At 35.8% G+C, this 24,982-nt stretch overlaps 1 protein-coding gene across 3 annotated transcripts in view; it reads left to right on the forward strand.

Moving 5' to 3' along the window:
* Nucleotides 1-24,982, forward strand: part of CENPE (centromere protein E) — a 99,265-nt gene that overhangs the window by 52,241 nt on the left and 22,042 nt on the right. For 2 of the 3 annotated variants that reach the window (XM_074228770.1, XM_074228771.1), the window contains exons 30-44: nucleotides 80-370; nucleotides 472-630; nucleotides 2,518-2,784; nucleotides 3,073-3,231; nucleotides 5,251-5,541; nucleotides 5,675-5,779; nucleotides 8,305-8,595; nucleotides 8,734-8,868; nucleotides 8,989-9,279; nucleotides 9,395-9,553; nucleotides 11,930-12,037; nucleotides 12,162-12,452; nucleotides 17,888-17,980; nucleotides 20,230-20,460; nucleotides 23,096-23,284. In XM_074228770.1, the coding sequence (XP_074084871.1) occupies nucleotides 80-370; nucleotides 472-630; nucleotides 2,518-2,784; nucleotides 3,073-3,231; nucleotides 5,251-5,541; nucleotides 5,675-5,779; nucleotides 8,305-8,595; nucleotides 8,734-8,868; nucleotides 8,989-9,279; nucleotides 9,395-9,553; nucleotides 11,930-12,037; nucleotides 12,162-12,452; nucleotides 17,888-17,980; nucleotides 20,230-20,460; nucleotides 23,096-23,284 (3,060 nt within the window). The remainder of the gene's footprint in view (nucleotides 1-79; nucleotides 371-471; nucleotides 631-2,517; nucleotides 2,785-3,072; nucleotides 3,232-5,250; nucleotides 5,542-5,674; nucleotides 5,780-8,304; nucleotides 8,596-8,733; nucleotides 8,869-8,988; nucleotides 9,280-9,394; nucleotides 9,554-11,929; nucleotides 12,038-12,161; nucleotides 12,453-17,887; nucleotides 17,981-20,229; nucleotides 20,461-23,095; nucleotides 23,285-24,982) is intronic. The other variant, XM_074228772.1, reaches the window with a different exon arrangement.

Below are 24,982 nucleotides of genomic sequence, written 5' to 3' on the forward strand. Positions count from 1 at the left end.
TTCTTGGAGTAGCCCAGTGGGGCTTTGAGAACTCAGCTGTTTATAGTATTGCTTGTTTATTTATTTTATTTGAAACAAGATTCAAGAGCTGCAGGATAAAAAGGAACCAGTTTTTAATCTCAGAAAAGAAGACATTGAAGTTCAGGAAAAAATAAATGAGGTGGAACATTTAAAGGAGCAATTACAATCCAGAGATTCTACCCTGGAGAGGCTAGAGATGGAAAACCTGGAGCTGGCTCAGAAACTCCAGGCAAGTCTTGAAGAAACAACATCTGTAACAGAAGAGAGAAATGAATTGACAAAGACACAAGAGGTTCTTCATGTAGAGAGGGACCAGATGAAAGAAACTATAAGGGGCCTCATAGCTAAGGTAAGCATCACCTTGCCACCTTCATAAAAACTATAACTTTATAAGAAACTAGTCTGTATAATATTTTTTCTTGGATCTTTCCTTCCTCCCACCTCCAAAAGGATCTGGAAATACAAGAGAAACTAAAAATTGCTGAGATGGATTTGAAGAAGCACCAGGAGATAATTAATAAACTAAAAGAATCTGTTTCAGAGAAGACAGCTCAAGTGTCAGAGACTCAAGAAGCATTTGAAAAAAGTAATGCTGAACTGCTGAAGAGGGTAAGTTTCCTTTCCTTTCTTTTTCTTTTTTATATTGCAAATTTATTTTATTTTGAATTTACAAAACAAAATCATTTCCATAATATAATGTGATAAAAAAGATGTTTGCACATGAAACTACAAATCTATGATATGCAACTTGCAATTTCCTCCAAATATATAATGAAGTTATCTTGTCATTTTTTTTTCTCCCTATCCCTACCCTGCTCTAGAGATGGCTACCATTAGACATATATATTTAATATTAAATTATTCTATGCATACTTCTATTTGTCATTTTTTTCTCTGCATAGTTAGCATCTTCATATGTCCCTTATTTCTATAATAGACAAAATGAACTTGTTCAGTCATTCTGCAGTTGATGGATATCCATGCAATTTCTACTTCTTTGCCACCACAAAGATAGCTGCTTGTAACATTGCATTCACATTTCAAAGTTATGATTATTGTTTGTGAATTTTCCTCTTATTTTTCTCACTGTTTACTTTTTTCAAACTCATTTTTCTCCATCCCTGTTACCTTGTCTTCTCCACCTACCTTCCCATCCCTCCAAGAGTCTTCCCCTATCTCCTTCCTTTACCCTGACAAATAACAAGTACACAATTCAGAAAGTAAAAGTAAGGAAGACTATAAAGAGGCCTAAAACAATATTACTCACAATTCAGGATTAAAACCTGATCATAATAATAAACTGCTAAATATAAATAAAAATAAAGAATGAATAAGCAAAGGAAAATTAACCTGACCATAGATAATTGCTTTGGTGTAAATAATATCTGGTTTTATGTTCAAACTTAGATAGTGAGGTTAAAAAAAGGGCTCTTCTCTCCCAAAGAGTAACAAGCCCAAAAAGAGTTCTTGAAAGAGCTTAAAAAAGGAATTCAAAGATTAAGTAAGAGAGCTTGAGGGAAAACTGGGGGGTAGGGGGTGAAGCAATCTTTAAAAAATATAAAAAGAAAGTTAACCAATTGGAAATAGAGGTCCAAAATCTTAAAGAATTCAATAATTCCTTGAAAACTAGAATTGGACAAGAGGAATAGAATAATATTATAAAACACTATGAAAAAATAAAACCAGGGGAAAAAAAAGGGATGAGAAACATTTCATTAGAAAAACAACTGATATGGAGAATAGATTGAGGAAATACAATATAATACCTGAAAACTGTGATTAAAAAAAATCTGGATGCCATATTATATCAGTTATACAGACAATTGTTAAGGACACTTACTCTGAAGTTCTAGAACAAGAAGGTAAAGTAGAAATAGAAAAAAATCTATTGCTCACTGTCTATAAGAGATCCCAGGAGAAAAACATACAGAAATGACTTAGTTAAATTTCAGAATTCCCAGCTTAAAGAGAAAATAATGCAGTCAAAGAGAAAAAACAATTCAAATACTGCAGAAAATGTTATCAGTATTCCTAAAACTGTCATCATTACTAAGATAGTTGAAAAGAATCATTAGGACTGAGTTGTATATGAGGGGGTGATAAATAAAATTCTAAATTGGGTAGGGAAAAGGAAAAGGGAACAATTAAATTAAATATGGATATGAAAGGAAAGATTAATCCAGAGGAAATAGATGAAGGTTGAAATGGAGGCCTGGTGATTTTGGACCCTTATTCTTTTCTAGGTTGAAGAGAAAATAATGGGTATATCTGGAAAGGCATAGGAGTCTTTTGAACATCTAGAGAGAGATGAGAAAACTAGAGAACAGGATAGAGGTTCAGGGATGGAGAGAATGGGTTGGTTTTGAGGGGTTTGGGGTATATTAGGGATATCTGATGAGATTGTGAATATCATGTTTTAATCTTTTTTTGGATAGTCCAGTGGAACTTTCAGAAATGGGTGTTTATACTAAATGTGTTTTTTTTATTTGAAACAAGATTCAAGAGCTGCAGGAGAAGAGAGAAGTCATTGAAGTTCAGGAAAAGGTAAATGAGGTAGAATATTTGAAGGAGAAATTACAATCCAAAAGTTCTGCCCTGGAGAGGATAGAAATGGAAAACCTGGAGCTGGCTCAGAAACTCCAGGCAAGTCTTGAAGAAACAATATCTGTAAATGAAGAGAGAGATGGATTGGCAAGGACACAAGAGGCTCTTCAAATAGAAAGGGACCAATTGAAAGAAACTATGAGGGACCTCATAGCTAAGGTAAGCATCACCTCATCCCCCATATAAAAACTGTAATTTGGGGGCAGCTAGGTGGCACAGTGGATAGAGCACCGGCCCTGGAGTCAGGAGTACCTGAGTTCAAATTCGGCTTCAGACACTTAATAATTACCTAGCTGTGTGGCCTTAACCCCATTTACCTTGCAAAAGCCTAAAAAAAAAAAAAAAACTATAATTTTTATGAGAAATTAGTATTCCAAAGAAGAGACAATTATATAATTTTTCAATAAATATTTTTCTTGGCTCTTCCCTTCCTCTCACCCCCAAAAGGATCTGGAAACACAAGAGAAACTAAAACTTGCTGAGATGGATTTGAAGACGCACCAAGAGGTGATTGATAAATTAAAAGAACGTATTTCAGAAAAGACGGCTCAAGTGTCAGAGACTCAAGAAGCTTTCGAAAAGAGAACTGCTGAACTGCAAAAGAGGGTAGGTTTCTTTTTTCTTTTTTTTGTATTATAAACTTGTATTTTCAATTTACAAAGCAAAACAAACATTTCCATAATACAATACAATAAAAGAGATAATTGCACATGAAATTGCAAAATTGCCATATGCAATTTGCTTTTTCTTCCAAATACCCAACAGTTATCTTGTGTATTGTTTTTCCTTATTTTCTTCTCTACCCCTACCGTGCCCTTGAGATGGCTACCTTTAGAAATATATAGATATATAATGTAAAATCATTCTATACATGTTTCTAATGATCAGTTCTTTCTCTGGATACAATTAGCATCTTCATTCGGGTGTCCTTTATTTTTAATTCATACATTTAGAATAGTTAAAATGGCTTAGTCACTCATTCATAAAACAGTATTGCTGTTAACTGTATACAATATTCTTTTGGTTCTGTTCACTTTGCATCATTTCATATGTCTTCCAGTGATCTTTTAAGATCATTGAGCTCCTCATCATTTCTTGTAGCACAATATTATTCCATCATAACTTGTTCAGCCATTCCTCAATTGATGGGTAAGTCCTTCAGTATCTAGTTCTTTGCTACCACAAAGATAGCTACTCTAAACATCCCATTCACATTCAAAGTTATAATTACTATTTGTGGATTTCCTGACTTTTACTTAACTGTTCTTTTTCTAATTCTCTTTATATCCTATTTCTATTACCCAATCTTCTCCGCCTACCCTCCCGGCCCCTATTTCACTCACCCCTCCAAGTCTTCCTTTATCTTCTCCTTCCACTCATGTGAACAAGGACACAATTCAGAAAACAAAAGTAAGGACTGTAAGGAAGGCCTAAAGTAATATTATCCACAATTCAGGAATAAAACCTGATTATGGTAATAAGCTACAAAAAATAAGATAAGAATAAAAATGAATAAGCAAAGGAAAACGATCCTGACCATAGATAACTATTTTCTGTAAAAGAAGATCTAGTTTCATATTTAAAGGAAGATAGTGAAGTTTAAAAAGAAAAGGCACTCCCATCCCAGAGAGTCACAAGCACAAAGAGTTCTTGGAAGAACTTAAAAAGGAATTCAAATTGGATCAAGTAGGAGAAATTGAGGGAAAAATTAGGGGGGGCACAAAGCAATCTAGAAAATTATGAAAAAAAGTCAATTGGAAAAAAGATGTCCAAAATCTTAAAGAATAAAATAATTACTTGAAAACTGGAATTGGACAAGAGGAATAGAATGACACTATGAAAAAATAAATAGAGAAAAAATAGAGAATCTGAAGCATCTTACTAGGAAAACAGCTTCTTTGGAGAACAGATTGGGGAAAGACAATATAATACCATGGAAAAATAATCTGGACACCATATTACAAAAAATTAAGAAAAGTTGCCCTGAAGTTCTAGAACAAGAGAGTAAAGTAGAAATAGAAAAAAAAAATCTACTGTTCACCATCTGCAAGAGATCCCAGGAATAAAATTTACAGAAATGTCTAATTAACTTTTTCAAAATTTCCTACTTAAAAAGGAAAAAGTATTAAGGACTAATTGTAAGGTACCCATTAAGATCAAGCTATTTATTGCATATGTGAAAAATGTTATCATTACCAAGATAGTTTGGAAGAAAGGTTGAGTCTAAGTTGTATGAGTTGGTATAATTCTAAAAGACAAAACTGAGGAGGAGGAAAAAGTAAACGTGAACAATGATATTATAAATAGGGGCATGAAAGGATGAACTAATACAGAGGAAATAGTTGGAGGTAAAAGGGCTGGTGATGTTAGAACCTTAGTCTTCTAGGTTGAAGAGGAAACAGTGTATGCATCTTGAAGGGCATAGAAGTCTTCTGAACACAGAGAAATGAGAAAACTGGGAGTCATTTTGAAACTTTGGGGAGGGAGAGAATTGGTTGATTTTTTTTTGTGACTGTGATGAGTTGTGAATATCATATCTTAATCTTTTTGAGTAATCCAGTGGGGCTTTTGAAACAATTGTTTATACTAAATTAGTATGGTTATTTTTCTTTAATTTGAAACAAGATTCAAGAGCTGCAGGAGGAAAAGGAACCAGTTTTTAATATCAAGGAAGAAGTCACTGAGACTGAGGAAAAAGCAAATGAGGTAGAATATTTGAAGGAGCAATTGCAATCCAAAGATTCTACCCTGGAGAGAATAGAAATGGAAAATCTGGAACTGACCCAGAAACTCCAAACAAGTCTTGAAGAAGTAAGATCTGTAGCTAAGGAGAGAGATGAATTGACAAGGACCCAAGAGGATCTTCAAATAGAGAGGGATCAACTGAAAGAAACCATGAGAGGCCTAGTAGCTAATGTAAGCATACCTTGTGCCCTATGTAAAACTGTAATTTTGTGAGAAATTAATATTACAAAAAATGAGAGTGGTGTCTGTATAATCTTTCTATAAACATTTTTCTCGGATCTTCTCTTTCTCCCACCCCCAAAAGGATCTGAAAACACAAGAGAAACTAAAAATTGCTGAGATGGATTTGAAGAAATATCAAGAGACGATTGATAAACTTAAAGAAAGTAATGCTGAACTGCTAAAGAGGGTAGGTTTCCTTTTCTTTTTTTTTGTTTTGCAAGTTTATTTGTAATTTACAAAACCATTTTCATAAAATAATAAAAAAGATTTTTGCACATGAAACTGTAAATCTATGTGATATGTAACTTGCAGTTTCCTCCGAATACACAACAAAGTTATTTTGTAAATTGCTTTTTCTTTTTTCCTTCCCTATCCCTACCCTGCCCTATAGATGGCTACCATTAAACATAGATAGGAATATAATGTAAAATTATTCTATACATACTTCTAATAATCAGTTCTTTGTTTAGCTACAGTTAGCATCTTTCTTCATTCTTAATTTGTGTATTTATAAAAGCCATTATGACTTAGTTGCTCAAAGTCATTCTTAGAACAGTATTGCTGTTACTATATACAATGATCTTTTGATTCTGCTTCACTTTGCATCATTTCATACAAGTCTTTCCAGACCTTTCTAAAATCATTGAGCTCTCTTCATCGTTTCTTACAGCACATTAGTATTCCATCACAACCATTCACCACAACTTATTCAGCTGTTCCTCAATTGGTTAGTATTCCTGCATTTACTAGTTCTTTGCCACCACAAAGATAGCTGCTATAAACGTCCCATTCACATTTCAAAGTTATAATTAACTATTTTTTAATTTCTCTCTATTTTTCCCTTTGTTTTATTTTTCAGATTCTCTTATTTTTCTCTGTCCCTGTTACCTTATCTTTTCCACCTACCCTCCCACTCCCACTCCCATATTTTGTGCACTCCTCCAAGAGTCTTCCCCCATGCCCTCCCTCCACCCCTACAAGCCCCAAGACACAAGTCAGAAAATAACTGTAAGGGGGGCTATAAGGAGACCTAAAGCAATATTACCCAATTCAGGATTAAAACCTGATTATAATGATAAGTTGCTAAAAAGAAGATAAAAATAAAAAATCAATAGGCAAAGGAAAATGATCCTGATCATAGATAGCTATTTTGCTGTAAAAGAAGATCTGTTTCATATTTGAAAGAAGATAGGGAGGTTAAAAGAAGTACTCCTTTCTCAAAGAGTCACAAGCCCAAAAAAGAATTCTTGGAAGCACTTAAAAAGGAATTCAAAGATCAAGTAAAAGAGACTGAGGGAAAAAATTATAAATCTAGAAAATTATAAAAACAAATTTAACAATTGGAAAAAGAGGTCCAGAATCTTAAAGAATAAAATAGTTCCTTGAAAACTAGAATTGGACTCAAGAAATAGAATGACATTGTAAGATACTGTGAAAAAATAAAAGCAGAAAAAAAGAGAAGAGAAACAACGCCATAGAAAAACAACTGATTTGAAGGACAGATTGAGGAAAAACAATGTAACATGTTACAATAGTTAAGATAAAAAAATAAGGAAAGACAATGTAATATGTTATGATAGTTAAGATAAAAAATTAATCTGGACATCGTATTATAAGAAATAAGTAAGGAAAATTACCCAGCAGTTCTAGAACAAGAGGGTAAAGAAGAAATAGGAAAAAAAAAATCTTTGCCAAGAGAAAAATATTCAGAAATGTCTTAGCCAAATTTCAAAATTCCCATCTTCACAAGAAAATATTGTAAGCAACAAAGGGAAAAAAAGCAATTTAAATACTATAGACCTAATCAGGATTTCACAAATTTAGCATCTTCTACTCTAAAAAAAATTGTAGGTTTTGGAAGATTATATTGTCACGAGCAAAAGATCAAGGTTATATCCAAGAATTACTTAGCCAGCAAGTTGAGTATTATTTTGAATGAAAAAAATGGGCATTGGACAAATTGAAAGATTTTTCAAGTATTTGTAACAGAAAGACCAGGACTCATTGGAAAACTCAGTAATAACGATCCAAAAGAAGTGTGTGTGTGTGTGTGTGTGTGTGTGTGTGTGTGTGTGTGTGTGTATGAGAAAATGTTATCAGTATTCTACCATTGGGGGGGTTGCAAGGCAGTGGGGTTAAGTGACTTGCCCAAGGTCACAAAGCTGGGTAATTATTAAGTATCTGAGATCGGATTTGAACTCAGGTCCTCCTGACTCCAGGGCCCAACTACCCACTGTGCCACCTCACTGCCCCAATGTTATCAGTTTTCTTAAAACTTGTCATTACCAAAATAGTTTGCAAAAGCGTTGGGGCTAAGTTGTATATGATGAGGTAATACTAAGAAACAAAATTGGTAGGAAAAAGTAAAAGGGAACAGTTATATTTAATAGGGGCATGAAAGGAAGAATTAATACAGAGGAAGCAGGTGGAAGTTGAGATGGAGGCTGGTGATATTGAAACCTTAACTTTCATTTGGGTTAAAGAAGAAACATACATTTATAAGAGTGTGGAAGTCTTCTGAACATGTAGAGAAATGGGGGCTCAGGGTAGAGATTTGGGGAGAGAGCATGAGCTTTTGTTTGTTTTTGTGACTAGATATGTGATTTAAGTTGTGAATACCATGTCTTAATCTCTTTGAGTAGCCCAGTGGAGCTTTTAGAATGTTGTTTATACTAAATTAGTATATGTTGGGGTTTTTTTTTTTTTACAAAGATTCAAGAGCTGCAGGAGAAAGAGGAGCAACTTTTTAATGTCAGAAAAGAAGTCACTGTGGCTCAGGAAAAAGTAAATGAGCTGAGTCATTTGAAGGAGCAATTACAATCCAAAGATTCTACCCTGGAGAGGATAGAAATGGAAAACCTGGAGCTGGCTCAGAAACTCCAGGCAAGTCTTGAAGAAACAACATCTGTAACAGAAGAGAGAAATGAATTGACAAAGATGCAAGAAGCTCTTCACATAGAAAGAAACCAATTGAAAGAAACCATAAGGGACCTCATAGCTAAGGTAAGCATAATTTTGTCCCACATCTAATAAATATGGTTTTATGAGAAACTAATATTCCAAAAAAAAGAGACAATAGTGTCTTATAATCTTACTATAAATATTTTTCTTGGATCTTCCTTTCCTTTCCACTCCCAAAAGGATCTAGAAACACAAGAAGAACTAAAAATTGCTCAGATGTGTCTGAAGGAACACCAAGAGACAAGTGACAAACTGAAAGAATGTATTTCAGAGAAAGAAGCTTTAGAGAAAACTTGTATTCAACTGCAAGAAAAGGTGAACTTGTTTTTTTTGGGGGGGGTGATTAAATAATGACTAACTGGGTTCTGAATTTACTACATTTATGTTATTAGGAAGGATAATAATTACACTTAATATTTTTCTGTTTCTTACAAGATTCAAGAACTTCAGGCAAAACAAGAACAGAATTTTAATATTAGAGAGAAAGTCATGGAAGCTCAAGAAAAAATGAAGGAAATGGAACAATTGAAAGAACAATTAAAATCCAAAGATTATACCCTGGAAAAGATAAATTTGGAAAATCTGGAGCTGGCTCAGAAACTGCAAGCCAGTCTTGAAGAAACAACATCTGTCACTGAGGAGAGAGATGAATTGACAAAGATGCAAGAAGCTCTTCATATAGAAAGGAACCAATTGAAAGGAACCATCAGAAACCTTATGACTAAGGTAAGTATCCCCATTCAGTAAACATGTTCTTATGAAAACCAGGTCTTTTAGAACAAAGAAGTGTTAGGATACTATAACAGTAAATATGATTTTGAATCTTCCTTTAATACTTAAGGATCAAGAAACACAAGATGAACTAAAATTTGCTGAGATGTGTCTGAAGGAAAAACAAGAGAAGATTGATAAACTGGAAGAATGTATTTCAGAGAAGACGGCTCAACTATCAAAGAGTCAAGACGTTTTGGAAAAAATCAATGCAGAACTGCTGGAAAAGGTACATTTGGATTTTAGAGCTGGATATCTAGCATTCTAAATATATTCCTTTAATATTATTGGAAGGCATGTTGAACCTTTCCAAAGTAAGCCTCATGATAGTCTTAAAGGAAATGTGAACATTTCCAGTACCTTCTTTCATACCTTTTGATACACAAGACTAACTGTTTTATGTATTTTATAGTTACTTTGTATGGACTTCATTTCAATTATTACCTTTGAGATATTCATCTTTCTGTATAGAGAAGTTGCTAATTTTTTGTGGTTTTTACTCTGTAAAGTGCTATTTTTTTTAAGCCATTGTCAAAAGTAATTTTTTTTTTTGCTGAATCCTTAGGATTTTCTAAGTAAATTAATAAATCCTGCATCCTTAGCTGGAAAACCCTAACTAAATATCTTATAGGCATCTCAAATTCAACATATTTGGAAACAGAACTCCCCTTTTTCATCCTCTTCCTTTTCTCCCAAATATATCTACTGAGATTGGCATCTTCATTTCCTAGGTTCACAGCATTTTCAAATCTTCCTTCTTCTCTGCAACAGTTCTCACATCTTTTACCTTCTCTATTCTTTCTCGGTAATTATTACTGCAACTTTCTGAATGGTCTCTCTGCTTCTCCTTCTGCAGTCTATCCTTCTCAGAGCTTCAGAGCTAATATCCCTAAAACTTAGGTCTGTCCATGCTTTACTCAGTAATCTTCATTTTTTTTCCCCAAAGTTATTTCATGTTATTCCCCTCACTTTCTCTGCATTAAAGTCAACCTGCCTTACCTGCTGTCTCAGAATTCACCAAACCAACTCTTGCCAGGTACATATTGTCCCCATGCCTAGAATGCATACTCTTTCTTATCTCCACTCCTAACTGAACATTAGAACTATGTATTATTTTCTGTGAATAAATTTTTCTCATTCCTCCATATTTTCATCATTATCTCCTATTTATCTTTGCACATGTTGTAGCTCCATAGAAGGAATGTATATTCTAAGGGCATGCACTATTTTACATTTCATCTTTGTATCCTCTACACCTAGACACGTTGACTTAAATATGGAAAGTACCTAAGATATGATTGTTTTATTGAATAAGATTGAACTAAGAAGAAAGATGCCCTTAGCACTATATTTTTTGTGTGCATACTTGTTAAAAAAAAATAGTTTTTAGGGGTGGCTGGGTGGCACAGTGGATAGAGCCCCTGCTCTGGAGCCAAGAGGACCTGAGTTCAAATCCGGCTTCAGACACTTAATGACCTAGCTGTGTGGCCTTGGGCAAGTCACTTAACCCCATTGCCTTGCAAAAACCTAAAAAAATTAGTTTTTAAGTGCTATGAATATATGAGGTAGTTATGGAATTCATTAAATGCAGTAATATTTTCTCTCCCAATAATAGAATCTAGAAAAACAAGAGGAACAAGAAAGTACATTCTATCCCTAATAAAGCACTCAAGGATTACCAATAAATTAAAATATTTAGTTTAGATAGAAAATACAATTCATCACCCAAACAGAATATTGAGTATTAACAAGAGGGAGGTGTATCCTTTACCTTTGGCATTGTGGTAGTAACAATGACCATTGTAGTTAATCAGAATTTTGATGCTTCTCCATATTGATTTCATTTCCATTGTTGCAGTCTGTTTGTATTTATCCTCCCTTTGGCTCTGCTTTTTCATGCTTCTCTGAATTCTTCATATTCATCATTCCTTACATGTTAGTAAGAAAAGCTCATCACATAGGTAATTTGCTCATCCGTTCCACCTTTGTTGGGCACATATTTCATTTCCAGTTCTGTTATTATGAATAATTCCCAATGAACATTTTAGTGCATATACATCTTTTCTTGCTTGTCAATACTTTTTCCCTTTTGATAGGTCCAAATTTATTTCCATGATCAATTGATTTTATTGCAATTCCATTGTATTTATTATTTCATTACATTTATAACAGTTACATTCTAGTACCTTTCACTAATATGCATATAATTTTGATAACTTCAGCTGAGATCTGTTAACACCATACCCCTTTTCCTCATAGTATGATATTCCTGAAATGTTATTCCTCAAAATTAGTATTATCAAGCTTCATAAAGTATCCTTTTGGTAATTTGAATGTTTTTGCCACTTCTACCTCTTTCATGGTTAGAATTTTTTTCCCTATCCATAATTCTGAAAGCTATAACTTTTTTTTCCTGATTTTTTTTTGAGGATTACATGAGATAATTTGTTTACTCTGTATTCTATTTCCTTTTAGTGAACTTTCCAGTTATTGTTAGTCATTATATATTATTCTCTTCTACTTATTGTGTGAGTTCATATGGCACTCGCCATATTTTTCTGAATTTCTCATATTCATTATAATCCAATATGACTTTTTTATTTAGATGCAAATGATTACTAATAAATCAAAAGAGGATCTGTTAGAAAAGGAAGCTCAGATTTTCCATATTCAAGAAGACTTAGAGAAAACAAATAATGAATTACAACAAAAGGTAAGATTACCTGTTAAATGAGGTTTACTGTAGACTGGCTTTCTGTGGGCTACCTTATAGTTGTATTAGGAAAATTACCCCTACACTCACATACCATATAGCTTTTTTTTAATCTGTTTCCAAGATTCTAAAGCTTCAAGAAACAGAAGAGATGCTTCTTAGTATGAAAAAAGAAATGAATGAGACTAAGCAACAAAGACAATCACTGTGTCAGTTGGAGGAACTGTTAAAAAACACGAATCACACATTGTCTGTGGTAGAGTCGCAGAAAGTGGATTTGACTCAGAAACTTGATTTAAGTCTTAGTAAAATGAGCACTGTCATCAAGGAAAGAGATGCCCTGTTGGAGACAGAAAAGGCTCTCCAAATGGAAATAAACCAATTGAAAGAAAGTCTAAAGAAGGTCGGAATGGTGGTAAGAAGTGTTTTGCCTTGTTCCTGCTGTAGAGGGGAGCTGTGAACAAAAACTTTCAAAAAGGAGCTGAGAGTGTTCCATTCACTTACTTCATTTGATCCTCACTATTTGTTAAATGACCAAAGCCACTTTTACTTCTTTTTGCAAATAAAGGTGAAGTGAGTAGCCTGCATAGAACTGGTAAGCCATTGTGTCTGGGGCTAGAATTCAGGATACTTCTTGTGACTGGCCTTTTTTTAATCAAATCAGTCATTTAATAAGCATTTATTAATTGCCATGTCCTTGTCTCCATTCTCTCTCTTCACTACCCATAGATAGTAGTGTTCCTGATACCACCATTGCTCTGAATTATCCCAGGTCCTAAATGTTGTTCTCTGACATCCAGATTCCCTTCTGAGCACAGCCCTTCTGTCTATCTACCTCTGTCATTGCTTAATTCTTTTTAGCTTGGTCTTTGCCCTGAATATAACCTCCAGTTCCTCAATCTCTCCCTATCCCAAGCTCATTCTTTCAGAAAATTAAATGTCTCTTTTCATTTACCACCCTTGAGCTTCACTGCTGCCTCTCTGCCTTGTAGTGATTTTGTCGAATTCCCTCCATAAGCTCTTAGAAATCTTCTGTTCTAGCTCCTGACTTCATCCCACCTCCCTGCTCAAAACAATTAAGTTTTTCCTATTTCCTTGAACTCCTTCATTGCCCAACCTACAAAATGTCTTCACTCACCCTCTTATCCAGCATCTTGGTGGTCTGAGGGATAAAGTGCTTATCAGCTTATCAGCTGTGTGACCCTAGGAAAGTCATTTCATCTCTGTTTGCCTCAATTTCCTGATCTATTAAATAAGGATGATAAAAACTCCTGCCTCTCAGGACTGTTGTGAAAATCAAATGAGATAATAACTATAAAGTATAGTGCCAGGCAAGTAGTAAGCATTAATTAGGTAAACATTAACTAGTTCTCTATCCTCTGATACTCATTTCAGAAGATGTGAGGTGGCCCTCCTTGCCATGGTTTACCCCCCACTTCTACCATGAGCCCCTCTCCTCTGTGTCTTTTAAGATTTTTGGTGTTTGATCATTCTCTTGTTCTTTTCAGTCTATTCCTTTTATTAACTTCTTACCTATAAAGTTGCCCCATCACTACATTGTTTCTGTCTTATTCTTCTAGGGACATGTAGGCAGATCATGATATGAAGGATATCTATAGACAAAGCATACGGCCATGATACATAGGATAACTTGAGCAGGAGGGAGAAGGAACTAAGACCTAGGGAAATATGAAAGATTTCCTGAGGAGCTAAACCTTCAAGAAAGGTGGGGATACTGAGAGACAGAGGGAGCAGGGAGTGTGTCCCATTCAAACAGCAGCCTGGGCAGGAGATGGGGTACAAGGGATGCAAAGAAGGCAAAGAACTTCCAACTATAACATGTATAAGATCAATTGGACATGCAGGGAAGGGAACGTATGAAGTGGGGTTGGAAAAGTCTTACTGTATAAAAGGGAGGGTGGGATATGACTAATAAAAATACACAGGAGATGGAGGGTCTTGTGTGAGGGACCTTAAGGAGGTTAGTTTCTCTGGGTCACAAGAGTACCTGGTGGAAGGAGTGGGTGGAGTTGGTAGAACAGGAATGAAGTATAAGAACACTGGAAAGGGAAGGAGTGTCTGGGTTATAAAGGGCTTTAAAAATGAGAGATTTTATTTTGGATCCTGTAGACAAAGGGAAGTCCCCTTTTTATAGACCCTCCACTGCAAACCCACCCCTCATCACATCTCATCTGGAATATTGAAATAGCCCCAACTGCTCTTCCTGTCTAATAGTTCTTCTGCTCTTCTGTCTGTCTTTTACTTCAGTATTTGAGTTTAATCTACAAATTCATTAATGTAGTCACCCTCTACAGTGGGGAAGATCACAGTCCATGTCTTTCCATCTTGTCTCATTTTTAGGCATATCCTCTCTTAAATCCTCCAAAGAAGATATACCCATCCTTGTAGAAATATCCAGAATATCTCACACAGCAACAGCATTCATCTTCCTTATTTAGTCTGATCATTCCTATTTTCTGCCTTGGAATAAAATGCCTTATTCTGGATTTTTTGGGGGGAGGGGTTGGGTTTTTTTGCAAGGCAGTGGTGTTAAGTGGCTTGCCCAAGGCCACACCAGCTAGGTTTTATTCTGGATTTTTAAGGTCTTCTACAATTAGACTTATAGCTTACTTTTCAAGACTTGATTCATACCACTCCCCTTTATATATATATATATATATATATATATATACATTCCAAACTGGATTACCATTTTTTTTCAATTGATGAAAGATTTTTTTTTATTTTGAGTTTTACAAACTTAACCTACTCTTGCTTTCCCCCCCCACCCCCACAGAAGGCACTAAAATATTCTTGTTTAAGAGTATCCATAATACCCACTCCCCCACAAAAATATAGAACCTCATGAAAAATAAAGTAAAAGTAAGAGAAAAAAATGTGTTTCAGTCTGTGTTCTGATACCATTAGCTCTGTCTCAGGTAGTTCACATTCTTTATCATAAGTCCACAGAAATTAATTACATGTTTTTCCACAGTTGCTGATCATAATTCCCTCCATCCATTCCTCCCCACTACCATATATTATATTTTCTCTCTCCTTTCACTTTGTCTCTCTTCTTAAATGTGCTATAGGGTAGCTGAGTGGCGCAGCAGACTGATCACCGGCCCTGGGGCCAAGAGGCCCCGAGCCCACATACCACCCCTAAGGCTCAGCAACTGCCCGGCCTTTTAGTTCCGGACAGGCCATCCAATCCCAGCCCCTTGCAAGAAGTAAAAAAGAAAATGTGTTATATCTGACCACTCTTCCCCCATGGTCCACCCTCTCTTCCATCACTCACAACCCCTTCCCCCGTCCCCCTTCTCTCCTTTTTACTCTAGATATCTATACTCCATTGAGTGTGGGTACCATATCATTGCAATAGCTGATTGTACTAAAAAAAAATCTTATTATATGAAACATCTTAGCCTATTCCACCTCTCGTTTCTCATACTCCCATTACCTTTCCTTTTTAGCCATTTTCTCCATTTTTACATTATAGTGTATCCTCAAATTCAACTCTCTCCTGTGCTTCAACTATAAAAGCTCCTTCTACCTGCTCTTTAAATGAAAAGTTTCTTATGAGTTTTATCAGTATCATTTTTCTATGCAGGAATACATGTAGTTCATCATCATTAAGTCCCTCATATTTTACCCTTCTCCACTCTATGCTTCACCTGAGTCCTGTATTTGAAGAACAAACTTTCTGTTCAGCTCTGGCCATTTTAACAGGAACATTTGAAAGAAGATGTTCAGTTTATCTGGGTAGTTGATTCTTGGTTGCATTCCAAGCTCTTTTGCCTTCTGTAATATTGTATTCCAAGCCCTACAAGTCCTTAATGTAGTTGTTGATAAATTCTGTGTGATCCTGACTGCAGCTCCATGATATTTGAATTGTGTCCTTCTGGCTTCTTGTAATATTTTCTCTTTGACTTGGGAGTTCTGGACTTGGCTATAATATTCCTGGGGATTGGGTTTTGGGGGGGGGGGGTCTCTTTCTGGGGGAGATGGATGGATTCTCTCAATTTCTATTTTGCCCTCTGCTCTAGGATATCTAAGCAATTTTCCTGTAGGATTTTTTTTAAAATGATGTCAAGGCTCTTTTCCTGATCATGACTTTCAGGTATCCCAATAAATTATCTTTCCTGAATCTGTTTTCTGATCAGTTGTTTTTCAGTGAGACATTTCACATTGTCTTCTAATTTTTCATTCTTTTGGTTTTGAAGTATTGTCTTGATTTCTCATAAAGTCATCAGCTTCCTTTAGCTCCATTCTACATCTGAAGGATTTGTTTTCCTCAGAGAGCTTTCCTATCTGCTTTTTTATCGCATTCTTCTTCTCAGTCACTTTTTGAACTGTTTTATCCATTTGACCTAAACTGTTTTTTAACAAGTTATTTTCTTCAGCATTTTTTTGAATCTCCTTGACTAAGCTACTGACTTCTTTTCCATTGTTTTCCTGTATCTCATTTCTTTTCCCAATTTTTCTTCTATCTCCCTTACTTGATTTTCAAAATCTTTTTTGAGCTCTGTCATAGCCTGAGCCCAACTTCCACTTTTCTTGGAGTCTTTAGATGCAGAAGCTCGGATTTCCTCATCTTCAGATTGAGTATTTTGATCCTCCTTGGGATCATTGACAAAATATTTGTCAATGGTCAGGTTCCTTCCCCCCCCATTTATTCATTTCCTCAGCCTGTGCCTGGTTTTGGGGTGCTTCCTGAGTTTTTGAGTTTTATTCGAACATCCCTACAGGAACTTCAGTGTGTGAGGTTCTGACTGCTGTCTTGGTCTGTGACTGACCACAAGCTCACCCCTCTGCCATGGGGCTGGGGGGCTGTTCTATGGGGGGGCCTAGACTTGGATCCAGATCTGAATTTGATCAGAGCCCCAGAGTCCTGTTCCAAGGACAGAGAACAGACCTCAGAAGTCTCCCTCCACTCCGTTATCTGTGGTGGGCTCAGCTGCCTGGAGGCTCCTACTTGCAGGCTCCACCATTGCTTCTGTTTACTGGATCTGGGCGTGCTGACTGCTGCCAATGCACTGACTGGGCTGATGGCCTGTGCTTTGTGCTCCCTGGGGTAGAGGTCAGGAAACTGCTTCTGCTGCAGGGAGCCAGGGGCTATTGCTTGGGGCACCCTGGGACTGTTTCCTGGAGGTTGAAGTTTCTTCACTTTGGAAGGGCCGCCCCTCTAACCCCATGGAACAGCATTTTTTTTACTGTTTTTCAGGTTACCTTGGGCTGGAGAATTGCCTCACTGGATCTGGAAAATTTAGTTAGTCATAATTTTTTTAAGATTTTTGAAATATTTTGGAGACAGTACCTAGGAAAGGCTTTTCTCCTGCCACCATCTTGGCTCTGCCCCCAAACTGGATTACTTCTATTCCCTTTCTCCTATACTCTAATTAAATGTTTCTCTGATCCCTCCAAACTAAATATAATCTGTCTATCCCTCATGGATCTCATCCATTAAATGGGATATTTGTAAAAGCCTTTGTGCAGTGCCTGACAGGTAATCATTTATAGCCTGTTTACAACTATACCAAGAAATATTTATAACCATAAAATCATACAACTTAATTACATGCAAATGCATGGATTTCCACTAATTATTTTCCAAGGGCTTCAGCTATTCAAAGGGATTAGGAATGATTTGGAATAATTGGAAATAAATGGAAACAATCCAGTTTAATTTTTTTTTTTGTTCTATTATGTGTAACTCCAAAACAAGCTAAAGATATGTCTGTGTTCTAAAACACAGAGTCCACATAGGATCCAGTTATTGGAAGGACTTATTCAGATATTGATGGATAAATGGATAGAAGTTATAATTGATTGCTGAAATTTCATTCACAGGACCAGCAGCTGGTAAACACTGAAGCAAACACAAGGGAGGATAACAAACAACATCCTATTGAAAGTCTTAAAGAAAAGTACATAAAAATAAACGTAAGTGCCAATAATTTAAACTGTTAAAACAGCATTTTCCTTCTGAGTGACTTTAGTTTTTCTCTGAAGGTATAGATATAGAAATTTAAAGTATTGTCTAAGACAATGGTGACAATTATCAAATAGATCCCTGCAGCCACATATTATCTTAGAAAACCACAAATTATCCTTGTGTTGTTTTCAGTCATTTTTCAGTTGTGTTCAGTTCTCTGTGATCCTATTTTGGGATTTCTTGACAGATATTGGAGTTGTTTACCATTTTCTTCTAGCTCATCTGACAGATAAGGAACTGAATCAAATAGTTAAGTGACTTTGCTGGGATCTCACCGCTAGTAAGTATCTGAGGCCAGATTTGAACTCAGGAAGATGAGTTGTCCTGACTCTAAGCCCGAACTCTTATCTACTGCCCCACTTAGCTGCCTCTATTTATGTTGTGATGTGTTGTACTTGTATTTACTTTGTTAAATATCTTCCAGTTATTTTAATTTGATTTAGGCCTCATAAGACTGTAAGTTTTAACACCTGTATTAATGAATACTTTGAGCAAATGAAATGTTTAAATCTCTGCTTTTACTAAACTTTTTCATTAGTTGCATTTAAGCTAAGAATTTATAGACACAAACATGAACCGGGGATAAGCAACAGTCTTAAGCCAAAATGAACTCTGAAATCTATGCTTTAGTAAGGCACAATAATAGTGTTCTCTCCTTTGTGATTTTACATGTGTCTATAAAATTTAAGAACCAGGGTGGCTAGGTGATGCAGTGGATAAAGCACCGGCCCTGGAGTCAGGAGTACCTGGGTTCAAATCCAGCCTCACTTAATAATTACCTAGCTGTGTGGCCTTGGGCAAGCCACTTAACCCCATTTGCCTTGCCAAAAATAAAAACCTAAAAAAAAATTTAAGAACCTCGGGCATCTAATTCCATGTCCCTTCCAATACGGAAATCTTTTCTTTACCATTTGATGACTATCCCATCTCTCCTTTGACAAAGTACTTCAGTAACAGGAAATTACCTCTTCATGTACTTGGATTTCCTTGTCAGATGATGCTTATTATTAGTTACTTCTTCCTTTTATTGGATCAAAAAACTGCTTTCCTCACCCATATCACACATCTTCAAATATTTGAAGACAGATAAATCCTATTCTCCTCAATTTTAGCAGGAAGGCTAGACAGCCCCTAATCCTTTTAAGAGAAACCAGAGAATTCTGGCCTTCAGGCAGTAGGGAATAGGGTGGCCAGTTTTACATGTGAGGCCTAGTCTGGGTTAAGATTATGTCCTTTGCTTTTTTGAGAACCCCTTGGGGTGATTATCTAACCAGAATTTTTACTCCCAACAGATAAAAGAGCCCCTAGCCAGGGGGGAAAGGATAGGATTTTTAAACAAGTTTAGGAGATGGCCTACATGCCCGGAAAAATTTAAGGGTCAGTGCAAGCATAATGCAAAGGAGTAAGTCAGAGTATTCAGTAACAAAGGTTCATTTTTGGAAACAGAGAGCTACAGTTTGCTATTATGTTGGGCTTCCATCTCTTTCCCTATCCTTGTGAGATCCTTCCAGCCATGGGTGCCTATCTCATTGGTAGTGATAGGGTACCCAAAGTGGCTATTATCAATTCAAGGTCTGGTACAATGTTTCTCAGGACCAGTAGCAAGCTTTTCCTACTTTGCACAAGGTCAGTATTTATAAAGTATAGTCTATATAATGGCATAGAATTTAGCTATTTGCCTTCTGCCTAGCATTTCCATGGCAATAGCCCATGTTATAAAGGTTATATATCTTTATTAAGTATGTGTAATGTCTATAGTTGATTAAAAAATTTTTAGTATATGCTAAACTACAATGTCTGCAAGTCTGTCTTGAAAGTATTCACCCAAATAAAATCTTCTGGCTTATTAGACATCTCTCAGTTTAAAAAAAAAAAGACATTTGCCCTATTCATTAGTCTTACATCTACTACCAGCAAGATATTTAGTCCAATAATCAAGTCATAAAATAAATTACTTTAGAGAAGGAGTTATTAAGAAGTTCTTAATTAATTCTTTTTCCTATATTGGAGATACATTTACCAGCATTAAATTTTTGACCTTGAGGGATCCTATGTCTTTATTTGCACCTAATCAGTGGTTTCTTTTCTATAACTTTGTTTGTTGATTCAAAACAAGAATGATTTTTTTTCATAACTTCTCTGTTAAAAAAAGAATTTAAAAACTCATAATTTACCTAAGAATTCTAATTTTCTTTAGGAATATCTGAAGAAATACACTATGATGGAAAATCACTGTGGGTCCCTGAGCAGACTTTCTCTTGACTTGAAAAGGGCCTTTGAAAGCCAAAATGAACTCCAGGTCAAAGTTCAAGCTTGTCTTTCTCAGACACCTGAGGAAACCAAAGCTGTCGGAAAGCTTCTAACTAGGAACCGGAAGTGTAATAATGATCTCCACTCCAGCAGCACATGCATCCTGAAAAAACTAGAGGTATGTGCGTCTTTGTGTCATGGTTGTAAAATAAATGAGGGTTTGTTTTAGCTTTCCTCTTAGAGGTTGTTTTGCTTTCTTCTTCGATGCTTACTTCTATCCGTATTCTAGCTCTTGAAGTCAAGATCATTTCCTGGCTGATAGTTTTCATGCTCCATTCTCTTCACCTGTTTTGAAAATCAACAGAATTTGCCTTTCTCAAAATCCAGTTTCTCCCTATGCTGCTCTCCCCAACCTTTATTAGGTACATTCAGTCAGTGCCTAGAAGCCAGTCATTCATATATTTCAAGCCATGTCACAAAAGAAATATTAGCTGTTCATTCACCTACCAAATTATCCTCTTCTTCAAAAGCTTTTGTTTTCAGCTTGAAGCCATAATGAAAATATAGTTTATACCACTATAGTCTTGAGTTTCTTGATATTTTGGGGAATGATTTTTTTATCTTAATATATTTCTGCCTACTTTGGATCCCAAACCTTTTATCTGAGTAGTTTTAGATAGCTTTTTTTAAAAATAATCTCTTTTAAAAAAATTTTTATTTATTTTAGGCAAGTTTAAGTAACTTTCCCAAGGTCACACAACTAGGCAATTACTAAGTGTCTGAGACCAGGTTTGAACTCAAGTCTTTTTTACTTCAGAGCCTGTACTCTATCCACATGCCATATAGATGCCACTAGACAGATTTTTTTCCCCCAGTCAACTGCTTCCCCTCTTATCCAAGATGTTTTCGTTTTGTTTGTACACAGATTTTAAATTTCATGTCATCAAAATCATCTTTTGTTTTATAATTTGTTTCTCTCCCATATTCAGCCAAGAATTTATCATATATTATGGTACAATTTTTACAATTTAGACCATATATATCTATTTTGAATTTTTCATCAAACATACAGTGTGATATGACCCTAGGCAGGTCATTTAATCCTGTTTGTCTCACCAAACTATTGGTGCCCTTGAGGTCTTCAGTTTTCTACTTCAGTACTTTATCATATAGCAGTGCTTTTGTTATTGCTGTGATAATACAACTTAAGTTCAAAGGGATCAGCAGAAATAGATGTTGTCATCTAGATCGGCAGGTCCTCTGTCATATTGTAGTTGTGTACACCAAGACAGAAGACCTCTCTTCAAGAGGGAATCCCCAACCACTATTATTCAACTCCTCTTCCTTTAATACTTACTCAGTGACTTCTCATCTGACAGTACTTGTACATCGAAATCATCATTTGTTAGAGAAAAAATGAATTGTTCCACATTGGGAATCCAACTCCCTCTTCTTCAGCTGACTCCTGTTGGTGATACTCCTTTCTTCCCTTCTGTCACAGTCTTAAAATTGTCAGAATTCGGGGCAGCTAGACTCCTCGGTTCCATATTCTCTCCCTTCCTCCCTTGCCACTTCCCTGATTGAGAAGACAAACTAATTCTTTATAGGTTATACATGTGTAGTCATACAAAATATATTTCCATATTAGTCATCTTGTGAAAGAAAACACAAACAAAAAATAGACCAACATCAAGAAAAATAAAATAAAAAATATGATTCAATCATATTCAGACACTATCAGTTCCTTCTCTAGAGATGGGTAGCATTTTTCATCATAATTCCTTCAGACTTGTCTTGCTTCATTTTGCTGAGAATAGCTAGGACATTTAAAGCTGATTGTTTTACAGTATGTTTCACTTTGCATCAGCTCATGAAAGTCTTTCCAGAGAGCATCCTGCTCATCATTTCTTCTAGCACAATTATATTCTATTACAATCACATAGCAGGGTTTGTTCAACCATTCCCCAAATGATGGGACATATCCTCAATTTCCAATTTTTTGTCACAAGAAAAACGTTGCTGTAAATATTTTTCATCCTTTTCCTTTTTGGTTTTTTTATCTTTTGGGGGATGCTAGGTCAAAGGGTTTTATATCTCTTTGGGCATAGTTCCAAATTTCTCTAGTTAATGCTCTTATATGCTAGTGCTTCTCCTTGCCATGGGATTGCCACCCAGGACTATGACCTGGATCTGAGTATGGGCAAAGCAATGGAGTCCTGCCCCCAGTTCCAACAAAGAGATCTCTGTAATCTCCTTCTGATCATTTATTCAATCCCTTTAATATATGTAGATAGAGAGCTTCAGAAGCAGTCATAGCCACTGCCACAACTACAACCACTGCCACTGCTGATTCAGAAGCTTCAGGGCCTACTCCTGGTTTGCTGGGCCCAGGTTGCACTGGCGTAGCTTGAGTTGGAGTGTTCTATTTTCACCCAACTATGACAGAATTTTTCCTCTTCTTTGACTGGAAAATTATTTCACCTCATCCTTCAAGAGGTTTTGCCACTCCAGGAATTATTTTTGCCATTATTAAAGATTCAGAGAGGTTTGGGAGAGAATTCAGGCATGTGGCTGCCTTTTCTCTTCCATCTTGGCTCCACCCTCCCATATAACTTCTTCCCTGCAGTCTTCTGACACCATTTGTGTCTTAGATTTATATCCTTCTACAGTTGTAGAATTCTTGTAATTAGGGGGGGAAATTGTTTCCTCTTCTCATATCATATATCTGAGTTCATAAACAGAAAGAATGGATAAGTATCTTTCCATCTTCTCTGAAGCACAGTTCCTAATTTGTTTACTTTTCTTCCTGCTAGGCCGTGTTAAAGCGTGTTATAAACATAAGGAGAGAGCATCATAATGCTATCCACAAATTTGAAATGGACTTAATTGAGGAGGCAGAAAGGCAGAATAATTTGTTTATTAAAATACCACATCTTCAGCAACACTCCAAGGAATTAATTGGCTGCAAAAATTTGAGCCAGAAGTTGGATCTACATATTGAGGTATGGATTGTTTAAATGAAGTTTTTAAAATGCTTTGTGTATTTGTGAAAAATAGGAGTTCACTTGTTAATGTGGACAAAACAAGAAACAAAAAATTTTTAGAATTATATCCTTCCTATTAAGCCCTAGTATTAAAGAGGTGCCTCATTTCAGAGTTCCCCAAGTGCATTGTGACCAAATAGCTCTTTCAAGGATATTTTCCAAGGCCTAATTTACCCATAGTTAGGAAGCTAAGAAACTTTACATCACCATGACCCACTGTAGGAACAAGCAAAGATTATAGCATTATTTCTCAGCAAACCCCTAACCCCTTAGACTGGCAATCTCACTCTATATGTGTATTAGACAAAAAGCCAGGCCCAGAAGAATATTTGTAGTTGAATTTAAAATAATCGTTTGAGTTACAATAAAAAAAAAATTTCATTCCATTTTCTTTTAGAATGTCATAAATATTGTAGATTTGTAGAATGTCATAAGTATTTATTATAAGATCATAAAGTCTAAATTGGAAGGTATCTTAGAAATCATCTCATCCAACCCTCTAATCTTAAATTGCAGCCTACAGAGGTTAAAAGTATATAGCAGACCTATTTGTCCCAAATATAGATGTATTTCCATTGCATCACTATCTTTGTAAGAGTTGGTCAAAGGAGTGAATATAAATGAATACAATGTAAATAACTATTTTTGTAAGTCCTTAGCTTTCCATTTCCTTAAGGATCCTTTACCATATAATCACTGCCTGTATCTACCACATCTCCACACAGAAATACCCATTTTCCAGGTTTGAGGAGTTTTATTGGGCTAGTAATGGCACTTAGTGGAACCATGGATAAATAAATATAAGTTTTATCATCCTGTGGGTTAAATATAATCTGGAATTTAGAATTAGAAATTAGAGATCCTCTGACCCATCCCCTTCATTTTACAGATAAGTCACTCTCATTCAAGAGGATTCAGAATTCAACCCTGATCCTTTTCATTTCAGTTTTTTTGCCCACTCCCTGGGCTCTCATCACTTCACTGGTTTGTTAAAATAGCATCTTTCTGGAAGACTTTATTTTTCTCTAATTGAAAAAAAAACATACTTCAATCTGCATTCAGAGTCCATCAGTTCTTTAACTGGATATGGATAGCATTTTCCTTTGTGGGTCCTTTGTACTAGTCTTGGATCTTTATGTTGCTGAGAAGAGCTGAGTCATTCACAGTTGATTCTTCACACAAGGTCACTGGTATTCTGTATGTTGTTTGCCTGGTTCTGCTCATTTCACTTTGCATCAATTCATACAAGTCTTTCCAGGTTTTTCTGAAATCTGCCTGTTCATCATTTCTTATTACACAATGGTATTTCATTACATATATAAAAAATATTTGAGGGGTGGCTAGGTGGTGCAGTGGATAAAGCACCAGCCCTGGAGTCAGGAGTACCTGGGTTCAAATCCGGTCTCAGACACTTAATAATTACCTAGCCGTGTGGTCTCAGGCAAGCCACTTAACCCCATTTGCCTTGCAAAATACCTTAAAAAAAAAATATTTGTAGCAGCCCTTTTCAGGTGACAAAATAATGGAAACTGAGGGGTTTCTATAAACATTTTTGTACGCATAAGTCCTTTTCCCTTTGTTATCATCTCATTGAAATATAGACCTAGACTAGTAGTGGTATTGATATTGCTGGATCAAAATGTATGCACAGTTTGG

The sequence above is a fragment of the Macrotis lagotis genome, chromosome 3 (genome assembly GCF_037893015.1).
Source record: "Macrotis lagotis isolate mMagLag1 chromosome 3, bilby.v1.9.chrom.fasta, whole genome shotgun sequence".
NCBI classification, from domain to species: Eukaryota; Metazoa; Chordata; class Mammalia; order Peramelemorphia; family Peramelidae; genus Macrotis; species Macrotis lagotis.